The 25379-nt window shown below is 47.2% G+C and overlaps 1 protein-coding gene across 3 annotated transcripts in view; it reads left to right on the forward strand.

The window, feature by feature from the left end:
• TULP4 (TUB like protein 4) overlaps positions 1–25379 on the forward strand; it is a 184734-nt gene that overhangs the window by 134043 nt on the left and 25312 nt on the right. For all 3 annotated transcript variants that reach the window (XM_066248421.1, XM_066248423.1, XM_066248422.1), the window contains 4 exons: positions 7848–8028; positions 11000–11134; positions 17899–18065; positions 24450–24674. In XM_066248421.1, coding sequence (XP_066104518.1) covers positions 7848–8028; positions 11000–11134; positions 17899–18065; positions 24450–24674 — 708 coding nt within the window. The remainder of the gene's footprint in view (positions 1–7847; positions 8029–10999; positions 11135–17898; positions 18066–24449; positions 24675–25379) is intronic.

Consider the following 25379-nt stretch of genomic DNA (forward strand, 5'->3'; position numbering starts at 1 on the left):
TGGAGAGAGCATCGGACTGGGATGTGGGAGATCCAGGTTCGAGACCCCGAGGTCGGCAGCTTGAGTGTGGGCTCATCTGGTTTGAGCAAAGCTCACCAGCTTGAGCCCAAGGTCACTGGCTCAAGCAAGGGGTCACTCCGTCTGCTGTAGCCCCCCGGTCAAGTCACATATGAGAAAAGCAATCAATGAACAACTAAGGAGCCACAACAAAGTATTGATGTTTCTCATCTCTCTCTACCTTCCTGTCTGTCTGTCCCTATCGGTCCCTCTCTCTGACTCTCTCTGTCTCTGCCCCCCCCCCCCAAATCTGTCCTTTAACTGGTATCTGGCTTTGTTTATCTTTTTATTCTTAATTTTTTTTTTATTGATTGATTTGAGAGAGAAAGAAACACCGATTTGTTCCACTTACTAGGCCTTCAGTGGTTGGTTTTTGTATGCCCCTGAGTGGAGATTGAACCCACAACTTTGGCTTATCAGGTGGTGCTCACCCAGCTGAGCTCTCCAGCAAGGCCTGGACCTCTGCCAGCAGTCACAGGCACTGCTGGGCTCGTCCCCTTCACTGTGCATCCTGACAGCCACTGGCCAGTCACAGGCACTGCTGGGCTCGTCCCCTTCACTGTGCATCCTGACAGCCACTGGCCAGTCACAGGCACTGCTGGGCTCGTCCCCTTCACTGTGCATCCTGACAGCCACTGGCCAGTCACAGGCACTGCTGGGCTCGTCCCCTTCACTGTGCGTCCTGACAGCCACTGGCCAGTCACAGGCACTGCTGGGCTCGTCCCCTTCACTGTGCGTCCTGACAGCCACTGGCCAGTCACAGGCACTGCTGGGCTCGTCCCCTTCACTGTGCGTCCTGACAGCCACTGGCCAGTCACAGGCCCTGCTGGGTTCGTTCCCTTCACTGTGCGTCCTGACAGCCACTGGCCAGTCACAGGCACTGCTGGGTTCGTTCCCTTCGCTGTGCGTCCTGACAGCCACTGGCCAGTCACAGGCACTGCTGGGTTCGTTCCCTTCGCTGTGCGTCCTGACAGCCACTGGCCAGTCACAGGCACTGCTGGGCTTGTCCCCTTCGCTGTGCGTCCTGACAGCCACTGGCCAGTCACAGGCCCTGCTGGGTTCGTTCCCTTCGCTGTGCGTCCTGACAGCCACTGGCCAGTCACAGGCACTGCTGGGTTCGTTCCCTTCGCTGTGCGTCCTGACAGCCACTGGCCAGTCACAGGCACTGCTGGGCTTGTCCCCTTCGCTGTGCGTCCTGACAGCCACTGGCCAGTCACAGGCACTGCTGGGTTCGTTCCCTTCGCTGTGCGTCCTGACAGCCACTGGCCAGTCACAGGCACTGCTGGGCTTGTCCCCTTCGCTGTGCGTCCTGACAGCCACTGGCCAGTCACAGGCACTGCTGGGCTCGTTCCCTTCACTGTACGTCCTGACAGCCACTGGCCAGAGCCCTTCGCTCTCCCAGAGCAGGAGATTATTTCCTCTTAGTACCCACAGGAAGAGTTACTATTTTTATATATTAGGAAACATATTTAGATGAATTTTAAAGATTCATAGCATTATGAAACAGGAAAGGATTTGAGCTCATCGAATCTAACTGTTTAGCTGACAGAAGAGACCAGCACTTGGAGGTGGATGATCAATTCGAAATGACAAAAGTAGCCTGGCTTGTGGTGGTGCAGTGGATAGAGTGCTGACTTGGAATGCTGAGGTCACCAGTTCGAAACCCTGGGCTTGCTGGGTCAAGGCACATATAAGAAGCAACTACCTATGAGCTGTGCTTCCTGCTTCTCTCCCCACTGCCTTTCTCTGTCTCTCTCTCCTGTCGCTAAAATCAATAAATTTAAAAAATGTTGAAAGTAGTTATGAGGCAGAATATACTGCTCACGAAAGTTAGGGGATACTTTATTGCTTCATACTCATTTTGAAATATCCCCTAATTTCTGTGAGCAGTATAGCACCAACCCCGCAACTCCCACCAGCCAGCTCCCAGTCCTGAGTCCTTTGCAAAGGAAAGGGTGTTTCCAACAGGTTTGGACTGTCTGCACCAAACAGGATACAAGATCCCTCCCTGCGTTACTCAGCATCTTTGTCCGAATTACAGGTGCACAGTCACCCCCAGACTGCCCAGTGAGTGGCTGCCCCGGGCATTGCACCTGCTCCAGAGGCCTGATGGAGCTATAAGTCCTGAAGCACTTCTTTCTGCCCCGTTCAAATAGGTACTTAAATACATATACTTAAATGTATATGTTTTAATAGTACATTCACATGGTATAAAAGTCTACATAAATGTTTAAAAAGATGTATGATGAGAGGCCTTTTTCTTTTGCTGTCCCAGCCACCCAGTTCTGTCCCCTGAGGCAACTGGTGATCCCAGTTACTTGTGTATCCTTCTGGGGATATTCTAGTTATATGTGAGTTTTAATTGTCCTTTCTGTAGTCCGACCATTCCCCTCCTCTTCCAGACACCTGGTAGGTGTTTTAGAAGGGTGAATAAACTTTAAAATGGAGCCTAAAAGACTTGAGGAAGAATGTTCTAGCAATGGGAATTATTTAACATTAAATTTGATGCCTGGGACAGATAGACTGTCTTCCTTCTCTGAAAAATCTTTGGACAGAGGAGAATCTCTCATTTTTATGGGTCGTTTCTAAGTGGTCTTTTTGGCTGTGAGTATATGACACAGCTCCAAAATTACACATTGAGCCAAAGATACAATTTTATTTTATTACAGATATTTTGGGTGAGATGTCTTTCCCACATTTATCACAATGAGTCTTAAAATACCTGTTTTAGAAAGGATTATTATAGTCAACTGTGAAATTATATCTTATTTTTTAAACCAGGAAATAGCATATTAATCAACTGAACAACTTGTCATTTCCAGCTGTCTTGATTTTGGTGGCTCTGTTCCTTTAGTTGCAGAATATTCAAATCAAGTTCTGATGCACATTTGAAGGCTAATATTCTGACACCCACCAGGGAGATGTTACACAAATGGTGTGTCTTCAGTGGCGTCTCAGAACAGACGTTTGCTCCTACAGAGTAGAGGGACATCCCAGTGCTGGCCCATTGGGCCCCATCCTCAGTTGCTCATGGGGACATTTGCCACCAGTGGGGCTGAAGTTACTAAGTAGGAATTTGTAATCACTTTGTTATCTGCTCCCCCAGCTGTAAATCACAGAAGCAAGTAAATGAGGAAAGAGTCAGTTCCCTTGGAACCAGCTCCAATATGCTAGTTGACTGCAGGTGAGGGGAGCAGTTACAGGAGCATGCATTTTTTGTAGCTGAAATTTTCTAATGTGGTCATCTTTCAGGAGTTTAGATGCGTGCTAGGGTCCAAAGATAATGGTACTGATGATATAGCATCATCTTCCAAAAGGTAAATCCTTCGAATGATTTTGTATCCTTTCCCCTAACCCCTTTGGTTTATGGCTTGGTTCATTTTAAACTACTGGTGATTGATCTATATTTTTAAATAATACATCTAAAAATAGTTATGAGTGGAATACTTTGAAATTAAGAGGTTACATATGGGTGCCATAACTATTTTAAAATGGCAATGATAGTAAAAACTGCCCTTCTATGAGAGTTCGCCACTGAACGGATCTGGTCTGAGGACCCTCAGATTTCTACCCTTTTGTTGGTTCTTGGTGTCCACATTCCAGAGGGCGTTGTCCCTAGCCCACACATGAAGCCTGCAGAGCCACAGAAGAGAAGAAACAGCAGGAAAAATAGGAGACAGAAATTAAATTATTTCATCATCATTTACAATTCAGTGTTTTTGGAGACCAGTTTTATGGGAGGATTTGAGCAGAGCAGTGGTCTATAGCTTAAAGAAAAAATTAAAGAAGTTCTTCCTTCATTTGTAGGAAAACTTGGGCAAAGGCCAGAGCATTGGGCAGAAACTCACTCACAGTCGCTGGGCATCCACCTGTGATAGGCAGCACGTGAGAACCTTGGCTGCAGACCTGCCCTTGAGAACCCGTGCTTTAAAGGGGAAGACAGATACGCAAACAGAGCCAGGTTCCGAGTGTGGTGGGGTCCACAGTCAGAGGGAGGTTCATGCTGTGTGGACGCATCCCAAAGGCCTTCGCACATGATGTCTGAGCACTTGTGACATACCTGACCGTGTACTGGACGTGGGAGAGAAAGCCCTGGCCACAGTCTGCGGGGAGAGGGCCTGGCTGTGTGTGTATTGATGGGGGAAGGAGAAGATCACTCGTTTCATCTGGGACACGTGGACTCTGAGGCCCTTTGACACATGGAAGTGGCCAGTAGGCAATTGAATGTGATTGTCCAGAGCTTAGGGAGAGGCCTGGGCAGGGAGCTAGTGTGAGTGGGATCCCTGAAGCCAGGAGCATGCCCGAGATCTGGAGAGAGAAGAGGGCCTTGGCCAGGCCTGGAAAAGTCAGCTCAGGGGGAGGAGCCTGCCCGCTCCCGGGAGAGAGCACCGGAATGGGGGGCAGTGTGTCCTTGTTCAGTAGAAGTGCAGAGACTGGCTGTGTGTGTGCTCATCATGACTAGGCTGCTCTTCTTGTTCCTTTCAAGGCTGTGGCTCACATAAGCCTTATCTCACTGGAGGAGATGAGGCATGAAAATCTTGTAACAGAGGCGATTCTTAAAAATCTGATTTCCTCTTGTACCAGTGTTCTTCCGTTATCTGTGACGTACTAGTTCCAAAACATAACTCCCTCCGTCACCGTGTGACAACTAGGCTGTTAGTGCTGATGTTTCCTTCTCTCAAGTTTTATCGCATATTCTCTTCCCAAGAGAGCTGTGATTGCCACCGGTTGATGGTGGGAACTGCAGGGGTGGGCTGGGTGGGGTGGGGGCCAGTTTTTATACTTGGCTGTAATGTAATGCTGAGCACTGGTAACGCACTAAGTACACTGGTCCTTAGTTCAGGAACAGGTTTCTGTTCTGTTCTCTGGCATCTGTTTCTCTATAACGAAAAAGGACGCCTCAGTGCGGAGGCATTTACTCCCTCCCTCCACAGATACTCACTTCCTGTGTGGACCCTGGCAGGCCCTGGGGAGGGCGTGGCGAGCAGAGCCAGCACACCCCGTCCTCAAGAGCCGACAGGCTCTGTGGGAGTCAGAAATCAGACAACTGCACAGTGAAGATGCGGAAGTAGCCCTGGCAGTCAGCTCGGTTGGTTGGAGCATCATCCTGAGACACAAAGGTTGCCAGTTCCATGCCCGGTCAGGGCACATGCAGGGACAGATTGATGTTTCTGTCTCTCTCTCTCTCTCTCTCTCTCTCTCGTCAAGAAATAAAATTTTAAAACATTATCCAATTAGGTTTAAAAAAAAGAGATGAAAGTAGTGATGATTCCACCGATGGAAGACTGGGGACTTCGAGAACCCACAACGGAGGGGTGAGAGAACTCCTTTCCGGGGTCCTTGTGAAGAGTGATTGTTTGCTAATGCGTTATTGTTATTAAAAACTAAAGGTCATCAGTGACAAATGATCACTTCAGCCAGCACCGAGGTACAGAGCTGCTCTTCAGGACACACTGGACCAGTGAGTGAGGGTAGGGACAGGGCGAGGGGAGCCTTGATCGCCCGTGACCCTCACCTTACTGTGGGGTTCCCACATATCTTTTACATTTGAGATATGTAAATTGTACATTTCAGTTAAAGGTGCAGCCAGTTGTGTTCTGTATTATTATTATTTTTTTAATTTTATTTATTCATTTTAGAGAGGAGAGAGAAAGAGAGAGAGAGATAGACAGAGAGGGAGAGAGACAGAGAGAGAAGGTGGGGAGGAGCTGGAAGCATCAACTCCCATATGTGCCTTGACCAGGCAAGCCCAGGGTTTCGAACCAGTGACCTCAGCATTTCCAGGTCGACGCTTCATCCACTGCGCCACCACAGGTCAGGCGTGTTCTGTATTATTGTTCAAACTGCTGACTGTGCAGGGTCTGGCTTTCCGGAGTTTGGGCTGGCCAGGCTGCCCCAGGGTCTCTGTCCCCACTGGTCTCACTGGGCCTTCGCAGCCACACCATGCAGACTTATTTCCTCTGAGGGCCGCCAAGAATTCAGCTGTTTCTAAAATGCTTTTTATTGTGTTCCTGTTGGGTTTCTCTGTTTCTTCTTTAAGTGGTGTGCTCTGGGGAAAAAACAGCTCTAGCCTTCTTTTTTTATTTTAGCTTTCAGTCATTAGAATGTAGATCATGTTTACAGAAATATTTGATGCAAATTGATTTATTCTAACAGTTTTATAAATTCTGTGAGCTTATTGTTACTTAAATGAAATATATCTTCCCTTGCAATTAATCTATCTTAATCATCAGCATTTACTGTATGTCCTAAAATTGCCTTTTGATTATCACTGACTTTAATTCATTCATTTAACAGCAGCAACAACAAAATACATACTGAGTTGTCCACTGTGACCAAAGCTCTTTTCCCGCAAGCTTAATGTCAAAATCTTAAAAGCAGAAGAGGCAGGGATGTAGAAAGCCCTGCACCCCGTTCTTTGTAGTCAGATGGCCTCTTACTGCATAACAGCCTCATCATCATTAGCCTGGCCCCTCTCGGGCTGTTTCTGCATCTGTGCAATGGAAACATAGGTTGGTTGTCATGCTGAGTTGCTCAGGGATAGACAAACCTCATTAGACACAAAATGTGGGAAGTTTTAATGGCAACAGATGCAGAGGCAAGCTCCCACCCCACAGAGCAGAAGGTTACAGTGTGCTCCCTGTGGACATCCTGCTTCCCAGGCCCCAGGGTCCCCTCGGGGACATCCAGCCTGATAGTACTGCTGTGAGATGCTCTTGTGCTGATGGGAGGGAGTAACCCCCACCTGCCTTCCTCTGCCCCGCCAGTGCCTGGCTCTGCCTTGTGCCTGTCCAGTCCCCCAGCGTGGCCCTGAGTGCAAGCTCCACCCCTGGGCCCCACCTCCCCGGGGAATTCCCTCAGGCCAGCCTCAGCACGTCTGCATTCCAGCATTGCTGGTACTGAGCTCACAGGGTTATTGACAGTTAATGAGATAAAGCTTTTAGTATAGTGCTTAGTACAAAGTCAGCACTCAGTGAAGTGCTGACTTCATTAATACTTCATTGATACAACTTTTGATACATTAACACCTTATTCACAGTGAAAACATTAGACAATCTATTTCAGAAGCATCTTCTTTTCCAAATATGGTTAGATAACATGCTTACATAACCTAATGTGTTTTTTCTTGGGTCACCTAAGATAAAACACCTAAGTTTTGTCTTATAAATTTGAGAAATTCTTAATAACAAACTTCTGCCACTTCTTTATTTTCCGGAAAAATAATGAATATTATCTTTTTAACCCTTCTTCTCCAACCCTAGTAAACAAAATAACCCACAAAAAATGAAACCAAGATTTTGCTTGTATTATTTGATAATGTCCACACAACATAATGAGTGGGGGTTTTTAAAATATTTTTTAAATTAATTTTATTTATTCGTTTTAGAGGGGGGAGAGAAAGAGAGAGAGAAGGGGGGAGGAGCAGGAAGCTTCAACTCTCATATGTGCCTTGACTGGGCAAGGCCAGGGTTTTGAACCGGCAGCCTCAGCATTCCAGGTCGACGCTTTATCCACTGCGCCACCACAGGTTAGGCCCATAATGAGTGTTTATTGTGCTGCTGGTCATATTTCAGTATTAGAGGACTGAAATTCTTGCAATGACAACTAGTTAAAGTTTTACAACTCAATGCTTTGTGTATCCCCCCCCCCCCCCCCAGTTACTTGAACTGGTCTGTGTTTCTGGTTCTAAATATATTTAGTCCTTCTAAACAAGTTGAGGCGACGAGGGTTGTGGGAAGTGGAGGCCCTTCCTCCCTGTCCATCACAGCAGTCCCGGTCCTCACTTGCAGGTGCTGTTTGGCACAGCTGACGGGCAGGTGATCGTCATGGACTGCCACGGCAGGATGCTGGCCCACGTCCTCCTGCACGAGTCCGACGGCATCCTCAGCATGTCCTGGAACTACCCGGCCTTCCTGGTAGAGGACAGCAGCGAGAGCGACACAGACTCCGATGACTACTCCCCGCCCCAAGGTAGCTGGCTGCTCAGCAGGGACAGCATGTGGGGAGGAGGGGAAGGTCTGCTGGGGGCACAGCGCCCTGCCTCACTGGGAAGAGCTCCTGAACCCAGAGGCAGGGCCGGTCGGCCTGCTCTGTGCTCCAAGTGACTGTCTTCTCTCTGCCTCCCCCTTTCTTGCTATCACTGGCCAGGGTGATGAATGCCACTGGCTTAGGTCTCCCTCGATATAAAATGGGACTTTACGACCCTTTCTGCGTCCCTGGGGCGTAGTGAGAATAAAGAGAGCTGAAGCTGAAAAGTGCTGTGCTATTACAATAATTTAGTGTGTGGTGCTCCACATCCCTAATGTTAGAGTCCAGGCTTCAGTCCTATGAGGAAAGGATCATTAGTTCTTCCCGTAACGAAGGCTGGCACATTGGGCAGGCATCCATGTCCCTGTCTTTAATTTGGGGAGGCGCTCTCCCCTCTCTCAGTCTGAAGAACCTGCTGCCCACCCCCACAGATCTCACAGTGACACTAAACCGGATTGGTTGGGGTCTGTTTTTCACACTGGGCCCGGTAATGAAAGATGGTGTCAGACTTGGTGGGGATGAGTTTGGACTCCACCCTCCTTCACCCCCGCAGTATCTTTCCCCCACATGTGTGAGAAGCCCAGGGGAAGGGGCAGCCTTTGACGCTGCTGTGGCCGTCACCAGCCAGTGTCAGCACACGTCAGCAATGGCCTGCCCAGAGCCCTGGCTCGTCCCCAGTGTCCCATTTGCTGCACTCACCCGTTTTTACAAAACGAAGTCGTATTTGGAAATAGTGGAAGGGATGACCGCCTGAGTAGAAGTGGTCACACTGCTGCAGGACTTCTGCCCCAGCCTGGGCGGCTCTGCTCACACTGCGCCCAGTGCCCGGTGGTCAAGGACACGTGCTGGACGGTTTCTACCCTATCCTGTGACTGTGAGGCCTTTTTGCCCCATGAAGTCCTGGTCTGAGGAAGTCTTTAAAAATCACCTCGTCAGCACCTGGCCCGCTGGACTCCAGTGCTCTTGCCTTGTCTTCTCCCTCCTGTCCCAGATGTGATGCTTCCCAGAGAACATATGTACCTATTTATTCATGTATGTGTGTGGAGTTTTTTTTTTTTACTTATTTTAATAGATGACGATGTTTACACATTAAAAAAAAGAAATCGGTAGACCTTGAGGAAGTGTTCTTAGCTCCCACAGATCCATTAGGGAGGTGACCGTGCCCTTTCCTAGGAGGACCCAGCCTGGAATGCAGTGTCGATCATTTCTCCAGCCTCAGAGTGGTCAAGTCAGTGCCTTAAAACATTGGACTCAGTGTGCTTTTACCATAGAACTTGACGAGATTGAATGCAGATTTACTTACAAGTGTAAGAAAGAAGATCTAGAGACCAAGGTTATGAGCAAGTCCAGAGTAAGTGTGAGAACAGAATTCGGTGCCTGCTGCTGCTTGAACCAGTTGCCTTTCTCAGAAGCAGTGCAGTGATTTTGAGATGACGGAGCTTGGTTTTCAGGTAGAGTGGCGTTTCCTGGTAGCAAGGAGGCTTGAGTACAGAGGGCAGCTGTCAGGCCGGCCCACTGGGGCGGCTGCCAGAGGTGAGTGTGGCACAGGTGTGATGCCTCAGAGAGCCTCTGAGAGAGCCCGGAGTCACCCTCTGAGGGAGCCCGTGTGGGAGGTGACTGAGTCACCCTCTGAGGGAGCCCCGAGTCACCCTGTGGGAGGTGACTGAGTCACCCATGGGAGGCACTGGCTTCTACTTTCTGAAACACATGGAAGAATCCAGAATGTGGTCCATCATGACTCCTTTCTTGACATTCAGTGAATACTTCTTGAATTTACAGAGCATTCTACTTCCTTTATGCTGAGTGTGCACTGCGGACAAAGCAGAACTTTGAGCCGTGTGCACCCGCAGCCTTCTTTGCAGACTTGGGGCTCTCATGTTGACAGCCTCATGGAGAACTCACAGTAACTGCTGAGGCCGCTCGTTCTCATGAGGGTCCCTGAGAGAGCAGGCTTGAAAGCCACTTTTCTCTGCATGTTAGACCAGGATCAAGATGCACTTTCATCCCTCTTTCCACCATTCTTTTTTTATAATGTTATTTTTTAATTTTTTTATTTATTGATTAATTTTAGAGAAAGTGGAAGGGAGAGAGAGAAACATTGACTTGTTGTTCCATTTATTTATGCATTCGTTAGCTGATTCTTGTGTGTGCGCTGAAATGGATCAAACCCGCAACCTAACGCTTCAACCAGCTGAGCTGTGCAGCCTGGGCCTCTTCCTGCCGTTCCTCTACAGCAGGGGTCCCCAAACTATGGCCTGCTGGCCACATGCGGCCCCCCGAGGCCATTTATCCGGCCCCCGCTGCACTTCTGGAAGGGGCACCTCTTTCATTGGGGGTCAGTGAGAGGAGCATAGTTCCCATTGAAATACTGGTCAGTTTGTTGATTTAAATTTACTTGTTCTTTATTTTAAATATTGTATTTGTTCCCGTTTTGTTTTTTTACTTTAAAATAAGATATGTGCAGTGTGCATAGGGATTTGTTCATAGTTTTTTTTATAGTCCGGCCCTCCAACGGTCTGAAGGACAGTGAACTGGCCCCCTGTGTAAAAAGTTTGGGGACCCCTGCTCTACAGAGTGGGACAGGAGTAGAGTCACAGTTGTGAGCACGCAAAACAGTTTATTCTTGTGTTATTTATTAATTCATGCATTACTTTTGCTCCACCCTGTATGTTTTATGACATTCAAGTAATTTACATGTACACATCATTAGACCACAGCACATTAGCAGCCAGGTTAAAACTTTTCACCCATATTTTCACTGCCGTAGACCCAGGGTTCTCTGGTGAGCACCGCCATGGCCGTGAGGTTGGGGGTGGTGTAGAAGTGCTTTCTTTGGTAGATCCGTCCAATGTGTGGCCCTGGGGTAGGATCATGTGCTTGCTGGCTCTTCCACTTGGCACTTCTGTCCCCACAGATGGCCCGGCAGCGTACCCCATCCCGGTGCAGAACATCAAGCCACTGCTCACCGTCAGCTTCACCTCGGGGGACATCAGCTTGATGAACAACTACGATGACTTGTCTCCCACTGTCATCCGCTCAGGACTGAAAGGTACGGAGGCTGCGGATGAGCCCTGGCCCAGGGGCCGGCCTTCCAGGCTGGTTGTCGTACACCCAGGACCTACCTGGTCTTCAGTGACCTCTTCCTGACTTCGGGAGCCTGTTAGTAAAGGCTGTTTATCCTTTCACTCCGCTTCCTACCTGACAAGTCGCTCCCGAGTCTCGCCCGGAGGAGGGATTCTGAACCGCCAGTCTCCGTCTTCACCTGCCGCTCTCCCCGCACAGGGTGGGCCTCCCCCGTGCGCGGTGTGTGCCTCCGGCTGCCCCGGTCTGCAGCGTTGCACAGCAGCTCCTGCGGGCGGGAGGCAGCAGCGGGTGCGTGAGCCACCTTCACAAAGAAGCCCCTGTACTTTTAGGGCTTTATTAAGGGACCAGTTGTTCTGCAGTCTAGTTACCTTGACAGACGTATGGAGACCCTGCAGTTGTCAGACTGAGACGTGGCTGTAACGGGGCTGATCTCTTCCTGTCCACTGTCTGAAATGCCGTCATCTCAAGAGAAAATCAGTGTCCACTGGCATTTAGAATGTTCTGAATTTTGCAATTTTAGAATAATACTGATTGTATGACCCTGGTTTTTTTGAAAAATAATTGGCTTTTCAGGGTTGAAAGGTGCAATGTAGAAATTCCTGCACTGTCTGGTCCTCGACATTCTCAGGACCGACTATAATCTAAATGGGAGGTGGGGCAACCCAGAACATTCGGTTGAACTTGCGCCTGTCATTTAAAACTGGCTGCCAGGCCCTGGCCGGTTGGCTCAGCAGTAGAGCGTCGGCCTGGCATGCGGGGGACCCAGGTTCGATTCCCGGCCAGGGCACATAGGAGAAGCACCCATTTGCTTCTCCACCCCCCCCCCCCTTCCTCTCTGTCTCTTTCTTCCCCTCCCGCAGCCAAGGCTCCATTGGAGCAAAGATGGCCCGGGCGCTGGGGATGGCTCCTTGGCCTCTGCCCCAGGCGCTAGAGTGGCTCTGGTCGCAGCAGAGCGACGCCCCGGAGGGGCAGAGCATCGCCCCCTGGTGGGCAGAGCTTCGCCCCTGGTGGGCGTGCCGGGTGGATCCCGGTTGGGCGCATGCGGGAGTCTGTCTGACTGTCTCTCCCCGTTTCCAGCTTCAGAAAAATACAAAAAAACCCCACAAAAACCAAAAAAACCTGGCTGCCAGACTGGCGTCTCGAGTGTGTGCTCTGCGTGCCGGCTGTGTTATTCCAGAAGCACAGGGAAGTGGAGAATCAAGCCCATGTACCTCACTGTTGATTGGCTGGACTGCATCATACCTGCCTGTATCAGACTAGATTGTATTAAAGCAGCATTTCCAAAACATTGACATCAAATTTGCAGCAGAGGATTTAGGAACACGTGATTTGTGGAGATGATGCAAAGTAGCCCTCCCAAATGTGAAAGTTTTTTACTCTAGTTTTATTCTAACTTTTATCCTAGATTCACTTTGTCTTTCTCTGTTATTGTCAAAGAAACATCATCAGAGAGCTTCCAGTGAAGAAAGAAGACTTAGGCCCTCGCTGGCTGGCTCAGTGTAGAGCGTCAGCCCAGCCTGCAGATGTCTGGAGTTCGATCCTCGGTCAGGGCATGCAGGAGGAGCGACCATCTTTCTTTTTACTGCAGTGTGACCCTCCCCCTTTCTTTCTCTCTTCCTCTCTCACAATCAGTGGCTCAAGCAGTTTGAGGGCCGGCCCCGGGCGCTGAAGATAGCTTGGTTGATTCAAGCACCAGAGTTGCTGGGTGGATCCCAGTTGGGGCGCATGCAGGAGTCTATCTCCCCTCCTCTCACTTAAAAAAGAAGTCTTAGCAAGAGAGATGACTTATGATATTCTTTAGTTTATCACCAAACCGTAATCATGTCATGTGCAAAACAACTTAGTATGCCCAATAGCTCATGGTCCCCATGACCAAACCCTCTTCCTCACCTTGTCACACGTGCACGCATACACAGGCGCGCGCGCGCTCGTGTGTGTGTGTGTGTGTGTGTGTGTGTGTGTGTGTGTGTGTGTGTAGGGAGAGGAGAATGATTTTTTGCTCTGCAGAATTTTCCTGAGCAAGTTGTGTCTTGAATAAAAATCTGGGAATCACAAATTCAGGGACTTCTAATATTTGGGGCTTTTCCCCTCCATTGTGACTTTTACTCCTTGAGGATACAGGGAAGGAAAACACTTTCCTCTACCAGGTGGAGTTCTGCAGCTGGGGCCCTGAAATGAGACTGATGAAAGACAGCTTGGCAAGAGAAAAGCAAACAGAAGTTGATTAATCAGGCGTCGTGCTTACGTGCTTACCGGGGAAGCACTCAGTGATGAGTAACAAAGCGTTGGTTGTAATGTGGGATTACACGGCATGTTAACAATAGAACAGTACATTTTGGAGAAGTGACAAAACAAAGGAAAAAGACTCATTTCTAGGGTAGCAAATTGTGGGAACTGATGGAAGATAAGGGCTAGTTCCTAAAGTTCATTGTGTAGATTCGTCCGGGGCCTTCTCTGGGTTGGTAAGGGTCTGAAGCTGTCTTCAGTGATTACTTGATGTCCTTCCTGGTGGGAGGTTGTACACATTTATAAATTTATGTCTTGCTTAGGCAAACAGGCAGAGTAGAGAGCTAGTCTTGTATCTGCCTCCTCTCAGAAAATCCCTTAAACCAATGAGGCATATTTTGGGTGGCACATTCTGCTACGTCCAAAGAAGAACATCTCGGGCAGTAAAGCAAGCTTTCAAAAGCATGTCTCACTCACTCCACCCCACACTGCAGTAAAATAAAGGAATTCAGACTGGGCTTTATTTTGTTTCTTTGTTTTGCAGAAGTTGCTCTTATTATCATTTCACTGAGCACACTGAGATTGGCAAGTGGGAGGTCACTGCAGAGAGCGGTTCTGCTGGGTGGAGCTGTCACTGCACAGTTCCGGCTAAGATTTCTCCCATTGTCCTCATTGACGATGATATTTTCAGTCCTTGCTGTGCTCACTAAAAGCACTCTTATTAAAGAAAAGATTTCACCTGATATTCTACCATCATGTTTCACTACTTAATTTGTTCCTCTGTCCTCTCTCTGTACATGCGGACATTCGCATGCGTACGTGCGCGCACACACACCAGTACATGTATCTAATTGGCTAATAAAAAGACGAATTATTAACAGGGACATTTAAGGGGGAGGGGCCTAAGTGAACCTCAGACCTCCACCTGACAGCTGCAGCACACATGCTGTTTGGTAGGGATGCTGCTCTTTCTCCACCAGTGCTCGGCTGCCTTTTGGACACAGCACCAATGCCGTGCAAGGGGCTCTTGCTACCACAGAAGAACCAGATGTTCTCGTCACTGACTGCATGTCAAATTTTGAGCCTCCATATTTTACCAAAAAAGATTTATAAGATTGTTGGTTAAAGTAAAATAGTGTAATTTTGCTGACTTTCTTGTGCAAAATGTTTAAGAGCCCCAAAATCCACACACCCCTCAGAATCATCCGGAAAAGCCAGTGCTTGGGGAAGATGGGAGTGTTCTGTGCCTGGGAGCCGCCCGGCCCAGCGCTGAGCCGCGGAGGGTGGGAGGAGGTCCCTGGGAAGCAGGAGCTCGTCCCTTCTAAGTTATATTTTCAAACTAGTTTTTGGAGATTCAAAAAAGTTAAATTGTTACTAAAACATTCGGCAAAGATATTAGGGATTATTTTCTAAAATAGGTCAGGCAGAGCTTACAAAACGTTTCTGGGACAACACAGGTCCTGACCAGACTACATCTAGACTTCTACGTCCTTGTCTTTTCAGTATAGTGGCAAAAAGTGAATGAATATTTGAGTTTTGTTTCATTCTGCTCTAGTTTATGAGGGTTTAGAACTCCTGCACTAGGAATTCAGCTCCTTAGGGTACTGCTGTGCCCCTGGTTGAAATCGGACAAGCCCTGGTGTTTCCTTAGTCCCACTCATGTATTCCCACTTCATGTCAGGGTGTTAGGAGGTAGCCTGTTGCCTTAATAACTGGTGTCCTTGTCATCTGTATCAGAACTGGTTTATGCTGTCTCACTCCTTTTGAAAGACTGACTTGCCTTTGTAGACTATAACTGTCTCAGGATAACTTTATAACTGTGTCTAATGCACTCAGTCAGGAGGCTTTGTCTAGAAATAAATGGTAAAGATTTATTAAGGGTCTTAGGACTTACAAACCTGAAACACAACTAGGCAATACCCAAACTGTTCCAAAAGAGAAAGAAAAGCTAAGGGTTCTTATAATAAAAAGTACATTCTTGAGAAGAATCAGTCCTGCATTCTTAGCCCTTGCATTGATCCAAGATGGCAGTCTTCAGATGTCTAGTGGTCTGGACAAGGTAGCAATTTCTTCTTGAGTTCATTCAGATGGTCATCCAAGGGGTTTTTGTTTTTTTAGTGAGAGGGGGAGAGAGAGAGTGAGAGAGATGGGAAGGGAGAGATGAAAAGCATCACCTTGTAGTTGCAGCACTTTTTTTTAGTTGTTCATTGATTGTTTCTCATACGTGCCTTGACTGGGGTTGGGCGGGAGGCTCCAGCTGGGCCAGTGGCCCCTTGATCAAGCCATTGACCTTTGGGCTCAAGCCAGTGACGATGGGATCATGTCTATGATCCCACGCTCAATCCAGCATCCCCATACTCAATCCAGATGAGCTCACATTCAATCCTACAACCTTGGGGTTTCAAACCTGGGTTCTCAGCATCCCAGGTTGATACTCTATCCACTGCGACACGACCTGGCCAGGCTCATCCAAGGGTTTGATGTGTGTTCAGGCATTGACTGACGCATAATGACCCAAGGTGCATCCGCACATTGACGTAGGACTGGAAAGCCCAGAAAGTTAAATTTCGGGACTAAAGAATAGAATCGTTTTCTCATGCCTCAGCCTACTTTATTGAATAATTTAGCAGCTTGACCATAGTGACTCCATTTTATTTATTCACTCCAGTCCTCAACTCCGTTAAAGAAATCCCTAAGCATTGACTTGTAAATATTTAGGCTCATTCTTAACTCAGACAGCCCCCACCTAGTACACAGAATCAATGACCTAGAGTGCTCAGGGCTCATCTTTGAGCAGCCTCTGAATGTGACTGTGTATCTAGGTCAGCCCTGTGAGGGCAACAACCCACTTTTCTGTTAGGAAAAGAAAAAATGCAAAGACTCTTATTAAAATGAATGAATAACAAAAAGGATGGTGCAGGGATTTGCTCATGCACTGACCAGAGCGGGCCAGCAGAGGAGCCTGGGAGTTCAGTGCTGTCTTCACTGCTACAGGACTGCAGGACGTTTCCCCCCTAAACTGTGGTCGGCTCCATCTTTCCGTCATGTGCATCTGTCAGTATTAGTGGCTCCTCGTTTTGACGTCCTTGCGTTTTTAAAGGTACCATCCAGAGAAGGCCATTTCAGTTTCATCGTTATGATGAGGCCCTTCGCTGGAAGGGTTGTGGCATCTGGGTGTCCAGAGCACACTTTAGTGCATGCACAAACCCTCTCACTTCCCTGTTATTTTTGAAAAATCTGTTCATCTAGATATGTGGTTGGTTCTTTTATTTTTCATTGGCTGTTTTGCACTCAGCCTTATCCACATCCTTTTAGAAGGAAGAGCAAGGGAGTCTCCTCTCATCAGCTCTTCGCTGTCAGGGTTCTCTCTTGGTGCTTGTCTGCAGTCACCTCCGGGCAGTCCTCCGCTGCCTCTACCTACGGTTTCTGTCTGTGGCTGGCGGGATGAGCAAGCTCTGGCTCCCCTGAGTCTGGAGAGGAATCTTACCCCAGGGGTCACTGTCCAGTCTTCAAGGGAAGTTCAGTACTTTGGTGACCTCAGAATGGCTGGTTTCAATGTCAGCATCAGTACCATACATGAACAAGACAGATGCATGATCACATGTGACCTGTTAGCACTTAGGAGCTGCTGAATTCTAGATCCAGCTCTCATGTGTGGCCCTGTCCAGCCTCTGTGCAGAATGGACCCAGAGTTCCAGATTTTGGGGACCTCTGTGTAAGGCACATACAGTCTTAGGGTCTTGAGGGAGAAAAGCTATACTATCCTGAAAAGCTTATTACTAACAGCTTGTTTTACCAGCAAGAATAAGTAATTGGTTCACATTAGTATTAGACAAACCATTTAATAGCCATTTCTTGTAGGCACTGAAAGTCTGGTAGGAGGGCATCTCATCTCTGTTGTGGACATTTCTCTGACAACTCTGCCACACAACAGAAGTATTTATCTTCGTTTCTAAGCCCCATAACTGTTGAGGAAGAGTTAGGGCCTTCATATGCAGGTATGTCCATTACCTGAACATTATCTGCTGTGGTGCACAGAACTCAAATGAGTATCAACTTAGGCTTGGCTCGTGGTTTACTTTTTACTTTTAGCATTTATAACTTCTTTGAGTCATCTCAGGGAGCCGGGGGACCCAGCAGTGGGAAAAGCACACTTAGGACGTACAGTCCTGGGCTGTATTCCCTGACCTGCTCGCTCAGAGTTCCGCAGGCCCCATTATGGAAATGCTGGCATTAGAGACAGAGATTTAACACGCCAGCTTTATCACAGATGGTCTTCGCCTGGCGCAGTTATGTTTCAGGGGAACTGCAGTTCTTCTCTAAGTAATAAACTTGGTTTTCATAGAGTCTGTGTGTCTTCAGAGAAGCAGGCAGCGGGTGTCTTCATGAAAGAAAAGGAGAGAGACTGATGTATTTGTTGGGCATCTGCTTTACAAACTACATAAGTGAAAGCTCAGGGAGGGTCATGTCTGCAGGCCGACCGTTTCTTTTTTGTGATTTCAGAGGTGGTGGCCCAGTGGTGCACGCAGGGGGACCTCCTGGCAGTCGCTGGTATGGAACGGCAAACCCAGCTTGGGGACCTTCCCAACGGCCCTGTCCTGAAGAGCGCCATGGTCAAGTTCTACAATGTTCGTGGGGAGCATATCTTCACCCTGGACACACTTGTGCAAGTACGGATGCGTGGGGGCACTTGCTGGGACGCCCGGTCTCCACTAATCCTTGTGAGCTGCTTGTACTCACTGCACTTGTCTTTGACAGATTTTAATCCTTTGTTGACTTTAATTAAATTATGCAGTATGAACCAAGAAAAATAGGGAGAAAGACGTTTTTGCCTGTTTATCAAAATACTTTATTTCATCACCCAGCCAAATGAGCGGGCAGTAGGCAGAGCGACCTGATGTTTATCGTCAAGCAGTCTGACATAGAAATCAGAAACACGCAGAAGTGCTTGCTGAGTCTTCAATATTCACTCCGATTTATGTTTGTTATGTCAGTAACGTACTTTTCTATTTCTACTAAGTTATTCTTAAACAGTGGTTAAAAGCTTAATGGTCTAGAGAAAGTATGTACAGATAGGCACCTTTCTGTTTGGTCTTATGTTCCAGAGACTTTTAGACCAGTTCATTTCTTGTCTGGGTTCTTTATAATAGAGGATAAAATTCTTAGCAGGGTGTACTGGAGAGAGAACTGCAAGTGAGTGGACGATTGATGGGGTGATGATAAACTTGGGACTAATGTCCTAACCTTATGCAGCTCATCAGAGAGGCAGGTATACCAGATTGGAGTATTTTGTAATTAGATACAGACATTAATTATTTAAACATATCCTTTTTTACAGAGACAGAGAGAGAGTCAGAGAGAGGGATAGATAGGGACAGACAGACAGGAACAGAGAGAGATGAGAAACATCATTCATCAGTTTTTCGTTGCGAGACCTTAGTTGTTCATTGATTGCTCTCTCATATGTGCCTTGACTGTGGGGCTGCAGCAGACCGAGTAACCCCTTGCTTGAGCCAGCAACCTTGGGTCCAAGCTGGTGAGCTTTTTGCTCAAACCAGATGAGCCCGCACTCAAGCTGGCGACCTTGGGGTCTCGAACCTGGGTCCTCTGCACCTCAGTCTGGCGCTCTGTCCACTGAGCCACCGCCTGGTCAGGCTAAACATATCTTTTAAAAAAGTATAGTAAAATACATAACATAAAATTTGCCATCTTAACCATTTTTTTAAAAGATTTTACTTATTGATTTTAGAGAGAGGCGAGAAATCGGGGGAGGGGGGGAGCGTCAGCTCATGTGCTTCTCATATGTGCCTTGACCGGGCAAGGCCAGGGTTTTGAACCAGCAACCTCAGTGTTCCAGATTAACATTCCACTACACCACCACAGGTTGGGCCTTCTTAACCATTTTTAAGTGTAAAGTTTAGTAGTGTTAAGTGTATTTATTGCATTGTGGTGTAACCAATCTCTATAACTTCTTAATCTTGTAAAACTGAAGCTTTATTCTATTCGGTTTCGATGAATTTAACTACTCTACATACCTCATAGAAGTGGAATCGTGCAGTGTTTGTCTTTTAGTGACTGGCTTATTTCACTTAGCATAACATTCTTGAGATTCATTCATGTTGTAGCATGTGTCAGAATTTTGTTCCTTTTTAAGCTGAATAATATGCCATACACACACGTACACCAACACACACGTATGTACACACACACCATTTTATCCATTCATCCATCAGTGGACATTTGGGTTCTGTCCATCTGTTGGCTATTATTGGATAATACTTCTGTGAACAGGAAATACTTCTGTTTCAAATCTCTCTTTGAAACACTGCTTTCAGTTCTTTTGGATAAATACCCAGCAGACTTGCTTGATCTATGGTAGTTCTATTTCTGATTTTTGGACAAATCGCCATGCTGTTTTTCCTGGTGGGAGCACCTTTTACATTCCCACCAACAGTGCCCCAGGTTCTGTCTTCCCTACATTCTTGCCAACACTTGTTATTTTCTGTTTTGTTTTAGTTCTGATAGCAGCTCTCCTGATGGGTGTGAGGTTTTGGTTTGTATTTCCCTGATAGGTATTTTGAACATCTTTTCATGTACTTTTTCACCTGCTTATTGGCCATTTGTTGCTTCTTCGAAGAGATGTTTCTTCAAGACCCTCGCCAGTTTATTGTTGGATTGTTTTTTGTTGTTGAGTTACATATTTATATATATTTTTAGTTCTTTTTGTTGGTTGTCTGAACTGGCAGGCTGTGTGGCTGTCTCAATCAGATCTCATACCAGCTGTCTCTAGCCTACCTGGAAGACAGGTAAGAGAGGATGGGAATTCCCAGCTCCTTCTGTGTTGTAAGACTTCTGTGTTTGTTAGAGTGTGTATGTATGATAGTGCTGAAACACAAGTACGCTATGTTGTAAGACTTCTGTGTTTGTTAGAGTGTGTATGTATGATAGTGCTGAAACACACAAGTACGCTGTGTTGTAAGACTTCTGTGTTAGAGTGTGTATGTATGATAGTGCTGAAACACACAAGTACGCTGTGTTGTAAGACTTCTGTGTTTGTTAGAGTGTGTATGTATGATAGTGCTGAAACACACAAGTACGCTGTGTTGTAAGACTTCTGTGTTTGTTAGAGTGTGTGTGTATGATAGTGCTGAAACACAAGTATGCTGTGTTGTAAGACTTCTGTGTTTGTTAGAGTGTGTATGTATGATAGTGCTGAAACACACAAGTACGCTGTGTTGTAAGACTTCTGTGTTTGTTAGAGTGTGTATGTATGATAGTGCTGAAACACACAAGTACGCTGTGTTGTAAGACTTCTGTGTTTGTTAGAGTGTGTGTGTATGATAGTGCTGAAACACAAGTACGCTGTGTTGTAAGACTTCTGTGTTTGTTAGAGTGTGTGTGTATGATAGTGCTGAAACACAAGTACGCTGTGTTGTAAGACTTCTGTGTTTGTTAGAGTGTGTGTGTATGATAGTGCTGAAACACAAGTACGCTGTGTTGTAAGACTTCTGTGTTAGAGTGTGTATGTATGATAGTGCTGAAACACACAAGTACGCTGTGTTGTAAGACTTCTGTGTTTGTTAGAGTGTGTATGTATGATAGTGCTGAAACACACAAGTACGCTGTGTTGTAAGACTTCTGTGTTTGTTAGAGTGTGTATGTATGATAGTGCTGAAACACACAAGTACGCTGTGTTGTAAGACTTCTGTGTTAGAGTGTGTATGTATGATAGTGCTGAAACACAAGTATGCTGTGTTGTAAGACTTCTGTGTTTGTTAGTGTGTATGTATGATAGTGCTGAAACACAAGTACGCTGTGTTGTAAGACTTCTGTGTTTGTTAGAGTGTGTATGTATGATAGTGCTGAAACACAAGTACGCTGTGTTGTAAGACTTCTGTGTTTGTTAGAGTGTGTATGTATGATAGTGCTGAAACACACAAGTACGCTGTGTTGTAAGACTTCTGTGTTTGTTAGAGTGTGTGTGTATGATAGTGCTGAAACACACAAGTACACTGTGTTGTAAGACTTCTGTGTTTGTTAGAGTGTGTATGTATGATAGTGCTGAAACACACAAGTACGCTGTGTTGTAAGGCTTCTGTGTTTGTTAGAGTGTGTATGTATGATAGTGCTGAAACACACAAGTACGCTGTGTTGTAAGGCTTCTGTGTTTGTTAGAGTGTGTGTGTATGATAGTGCTGAAACACACAGGCACGTGCAGCGCTGTCCACTGCTCTGGCTGACTCGGGGCGCCCTTCCGGGCATCATGCTGTTCCCTCTGCAGGGAGTGTCCTTTCCTGCCATTCTCCTTTCAAACTAGTCACATTCTTTTGTAAATCTGTCCAGCGATTTCAGCCCTTCTTTATGAATCCTTGGGGTGTTTAATGCCTCGCCATGGATTACACTTTTCTGTACTCATTTTATTTTCTTGAAGTTGAAGACTACGTTGTCTTCCTTTTTCTAATCTTCACTGTGCCTAGATACAATAGAGCCCGACGGCCTTACCTACCGTAAAAGTTCTCATCAGCTGTGACATAAAAGTATCATGGGTCTTAAATTTAAATTCTCTGGGTTTGTGGGATAAGAGAGGAGCTTGGCTGGTCTTCCTTTGGAGAAATATGTCCATATAGTATCTGAGCATTTTAATAAATTATTCTTTTTCATTTGAAGGTCTGTTTCAACCATTTAAAAATTGCCTCAATAATATAAAGTTAAATAATGATGCTATTAAAAACCAAGTACAATGTTAATTATACATAACACCAATTTACTCTTCTCTGGGGTGATTCTAAAATCACGTTATCTGTGCTGTACTAGTCAAGAAGTGCAAAGGCAGGGACATTTTCTTAGCTGGACAGAAGTTAGCCAATTTACTGAACTGTTTATAAAAATAATTTAATGCGGTTTAGAATGGATAATTTATGTCCAAGTTAATTAGATTGTAGGTTATTGCGTAAAAAGCTGTTGCCAAGCCCAGACTTGCAGCGGCCTCAGCTCTGAAATTGATTCTCCTGATTTACTCATAATAGCAATGCCTGTGGCTGAAGCTTTTATGAGGAAATATACTGTAATTTATTTCCTTTCCCTCCTACCTGCTGTAATTTAAAACCCCATAATTTATCTCATTAGCTGTTATCTATAACTACTATAGATAATAGCACGTCTGAGTCTCTGACGAGACTTCAGAGTTAGCACTATTGACTGAAGCTTGCTGACATCAGTAATTTGGGTCTGGGTTATCAGTTGGTCAGTCAGTTGTTTTGTTTTTAGCTCTATGAACTTTTTCTTGCATTAAAAGCAAGTTGATGCCCTGGCCGGATAGGTCAGTTGGTGAGAGTGTCGTCCGAAGCACAAAGGTTGCCGGTTTGATCCCCAGTTAGGGCACATACAAGAATGGATGTTCCTGTCTCTCTACTGCTCTCTCCCTTCCTCTCTCTAAAATCAATAAAATAGACATTAAAAAAAACAAGTGGGAGGGTCACCTTATATTCTATAAGGTTTAATTATTAGTGTAAGATAGTGGGTGAAAAATTAAGGAAGGAAGAAGGCAGGGGTGGGAACTGGAAACATCCAATAAGAGATTGCACTTATGGTCATAGACTTCTACACTCTTGAAGGAGGATCTCTCAGCAAGAGTGCGTTTGCCTCCTTTCGTTGAGGGTTAACTCCCCTGTTCTCAGGAAGCTCATAGGCTGCTTTCCTGCCTGTTGTTATAGGTGTGAGTCCTTCCCTGGGCTCTCGGAGTTGTTTGCATTGTCTTCAGCAGTGACTAGCCTTGTTCTGGATTAGCAGGTGCCTCTGGAGGGTCTTCCCTCTGTGTGGGACCCTCTTGTTAGTAGGCCCATTGTGGAAGTGCTCTGGAACCCCGAGACACAAGTGCTGGGCTCCGCAGTCCCCCTCCCGGGCCTCGGCGGTCCCGTGCAGAGCCACGGCCTCTGCATGGAAACGGAAGCCGAATTATCGTCAGCCCAGTGCTTTTCTTTGAAGTTGAAACCAGGATTAGCTGACCCTGGGAGCTGTTTTAAGCATGTGTCTTCATGTGTTCTTTTTATCTTGATGTTTGTCACTAAAGGGTTGTAAAAATTCTGTTCTTTTCTCATTCATGTAAAAGATATGATATCCCCACTTCTGGTCTCTGAAACCCCTCAAGATCTCATTAAATTAGAATCCATCTGCCTGGCTCAGAGTGAACAAACTCTCGCTGCGTCTCTACCACGGCCCTTCACCTCTTTCTTTCTTCCTTGGCTGATCTTACTAGATGGCACCCCTGAGCTTTGAGTTTTTTCAGTTCAAGCAGTTTCTGCTGGCACACAGTTTCTGCTGCCTTTTCAAAGCAAGTGATGGCCACAGGCCCCTCGAGAGGCTGCCACAGGAGCTGTGCGCCCCTCTCTCCCCTCCCAGGTAGCCCTGTCCTTCCTCTTGGCCCCCTCAGCTGGAGGATGGCTGAGAACCACGGTGACATAACAGCTGTAGCGAGGTGGGAAAGGCCCCGGGAGCACTGGGACGCCTCTCATCTCTTCATGCCCATGCCCTGACTCAGGAGAAAGGAGTCGCCTGCAGGGGGTATTTAATAGCCCCCAGGTCACACAGTGCCTGCGCAAACCCAGTGTTGACTTGACTCTGAAATGTTCCCTGCCAGGACAGAACAGAGGGGCCATCACCTGGTCCACCTCCTCACCACCTGCCCAAGCCATGGGCACCACCGCCGGTTATATGGGGACCCAGATAATCAGAGCTGCAGTCAGAATGTCACAGCACACCCAGGCCGACTGCACCCTGGTAGACATGTTGTTGCCACAGTTTTGTTGGGTTTTATGGCACCCGATTAAACGAGGTAATGCCTGTAAAGGAACTTTGTATGCTCTTCTAGGACTCTACCCTGGCTCTTCAGTGAAGGTCCTAAATTTGCATAATATACTGTTTAGCATTTTCTGCTGTATTTAGAACCAGTAGTCTCTAAAACTGTCAAGTGAGCTCATTTTGCTTCAGAAAAGCGTGCATGACCTTCCTTTGCCCGTGAGAGTGAAGCTGACACGCAGTGTCCCCCCTGCCCACAGCGCCCCATCATCTCCGTCTGCTGGGGCCACCGTGACTCCAGGCTGCTGATGGCATCGGGACCAGCCCTGTACGTGGTGCGCGTGGAGCACCGGGTGTCCAGCCTGCAGCTGCTGTGCCAGCAGGCCATCGCCAGTGCCCTGCGGGAAGACAAGGACGTCAGCAAGCTGACCCTGCCCCCTCGCCTCTGTTCCTACCTCTCCACTGCCTTCATCCCCACCATCAAGGTAAAGTCCTCCCCATCTCCTCCCTCCCCCCTCCCCCCTCCCCTTCTCCTCCTTCTCCTCCTTCCTCTCTCCTCCTCTCTCCATTCTCCCCCCTCCTCCACCCCCTCCCCCACATCCTCCCCACCCTTGCAAAGAGGAGGGCAAAGACAGAGAAGACGGTTGAGAATCCCAGAGAGGAGCACATACAGCAAGCCTGCCCTTGACCAGAGTGTCTGGGTGAGAAAGGAGTCCAGTGCCGCAGAGTTTGGCCACCTTCCTCCACACTGCATTGTATTCCATGTGTCCATTGAGAGGTTCGCCTCGCGTGATGGACATTAGCTTTCTCACGGCAAAGGCAGTGCTCCAGGCTTGACTGCTGTGTCGTCCTGCTGATCAGTCTGCTTTATTCAGTCCTGATTTCCTGGCCGATGCTGCATTGTTCCCACTTAAGAAAGCAAGAATTATGCTTCTAAAGGTTAAATAACTTCCTGGCCCTGGCCAGTTGGCTCAGCGGTAGAGCATCGGCTTGGCGTGTGGAAGTCCCGGGTTCGATTCCTGGCCAAGGCACACAGGAGAAGGGCTCATCTGCTTCTCCACCCTTCCCACTCCTTTCTATCTCTCTCTTCCTCTCCTGCAACCAAGGCTCCATTGGAGCAAAGTTGGCCTGGGTGCTGAGGATGGCTCCATGGCCTCCACCTCAGGCGCTAGAGTGGCTCTGGCTGCAAC

Source organism: Saccopteryx bilineata, chromosome 12 (assembly GCF_036850765.1).
Source record: "Saccopteryx bilineata isolate mSacBil1 chromosome 12, mSacBil1_pri_phased_curated, whole genome shotgun sequence".
Lineage (NCBI taxonomy): Eukaryota > Metazoa > Chordata > Mammalia > Chiroptera > Emballonuridae > Saccopteryx > Saccopteryx bilineata.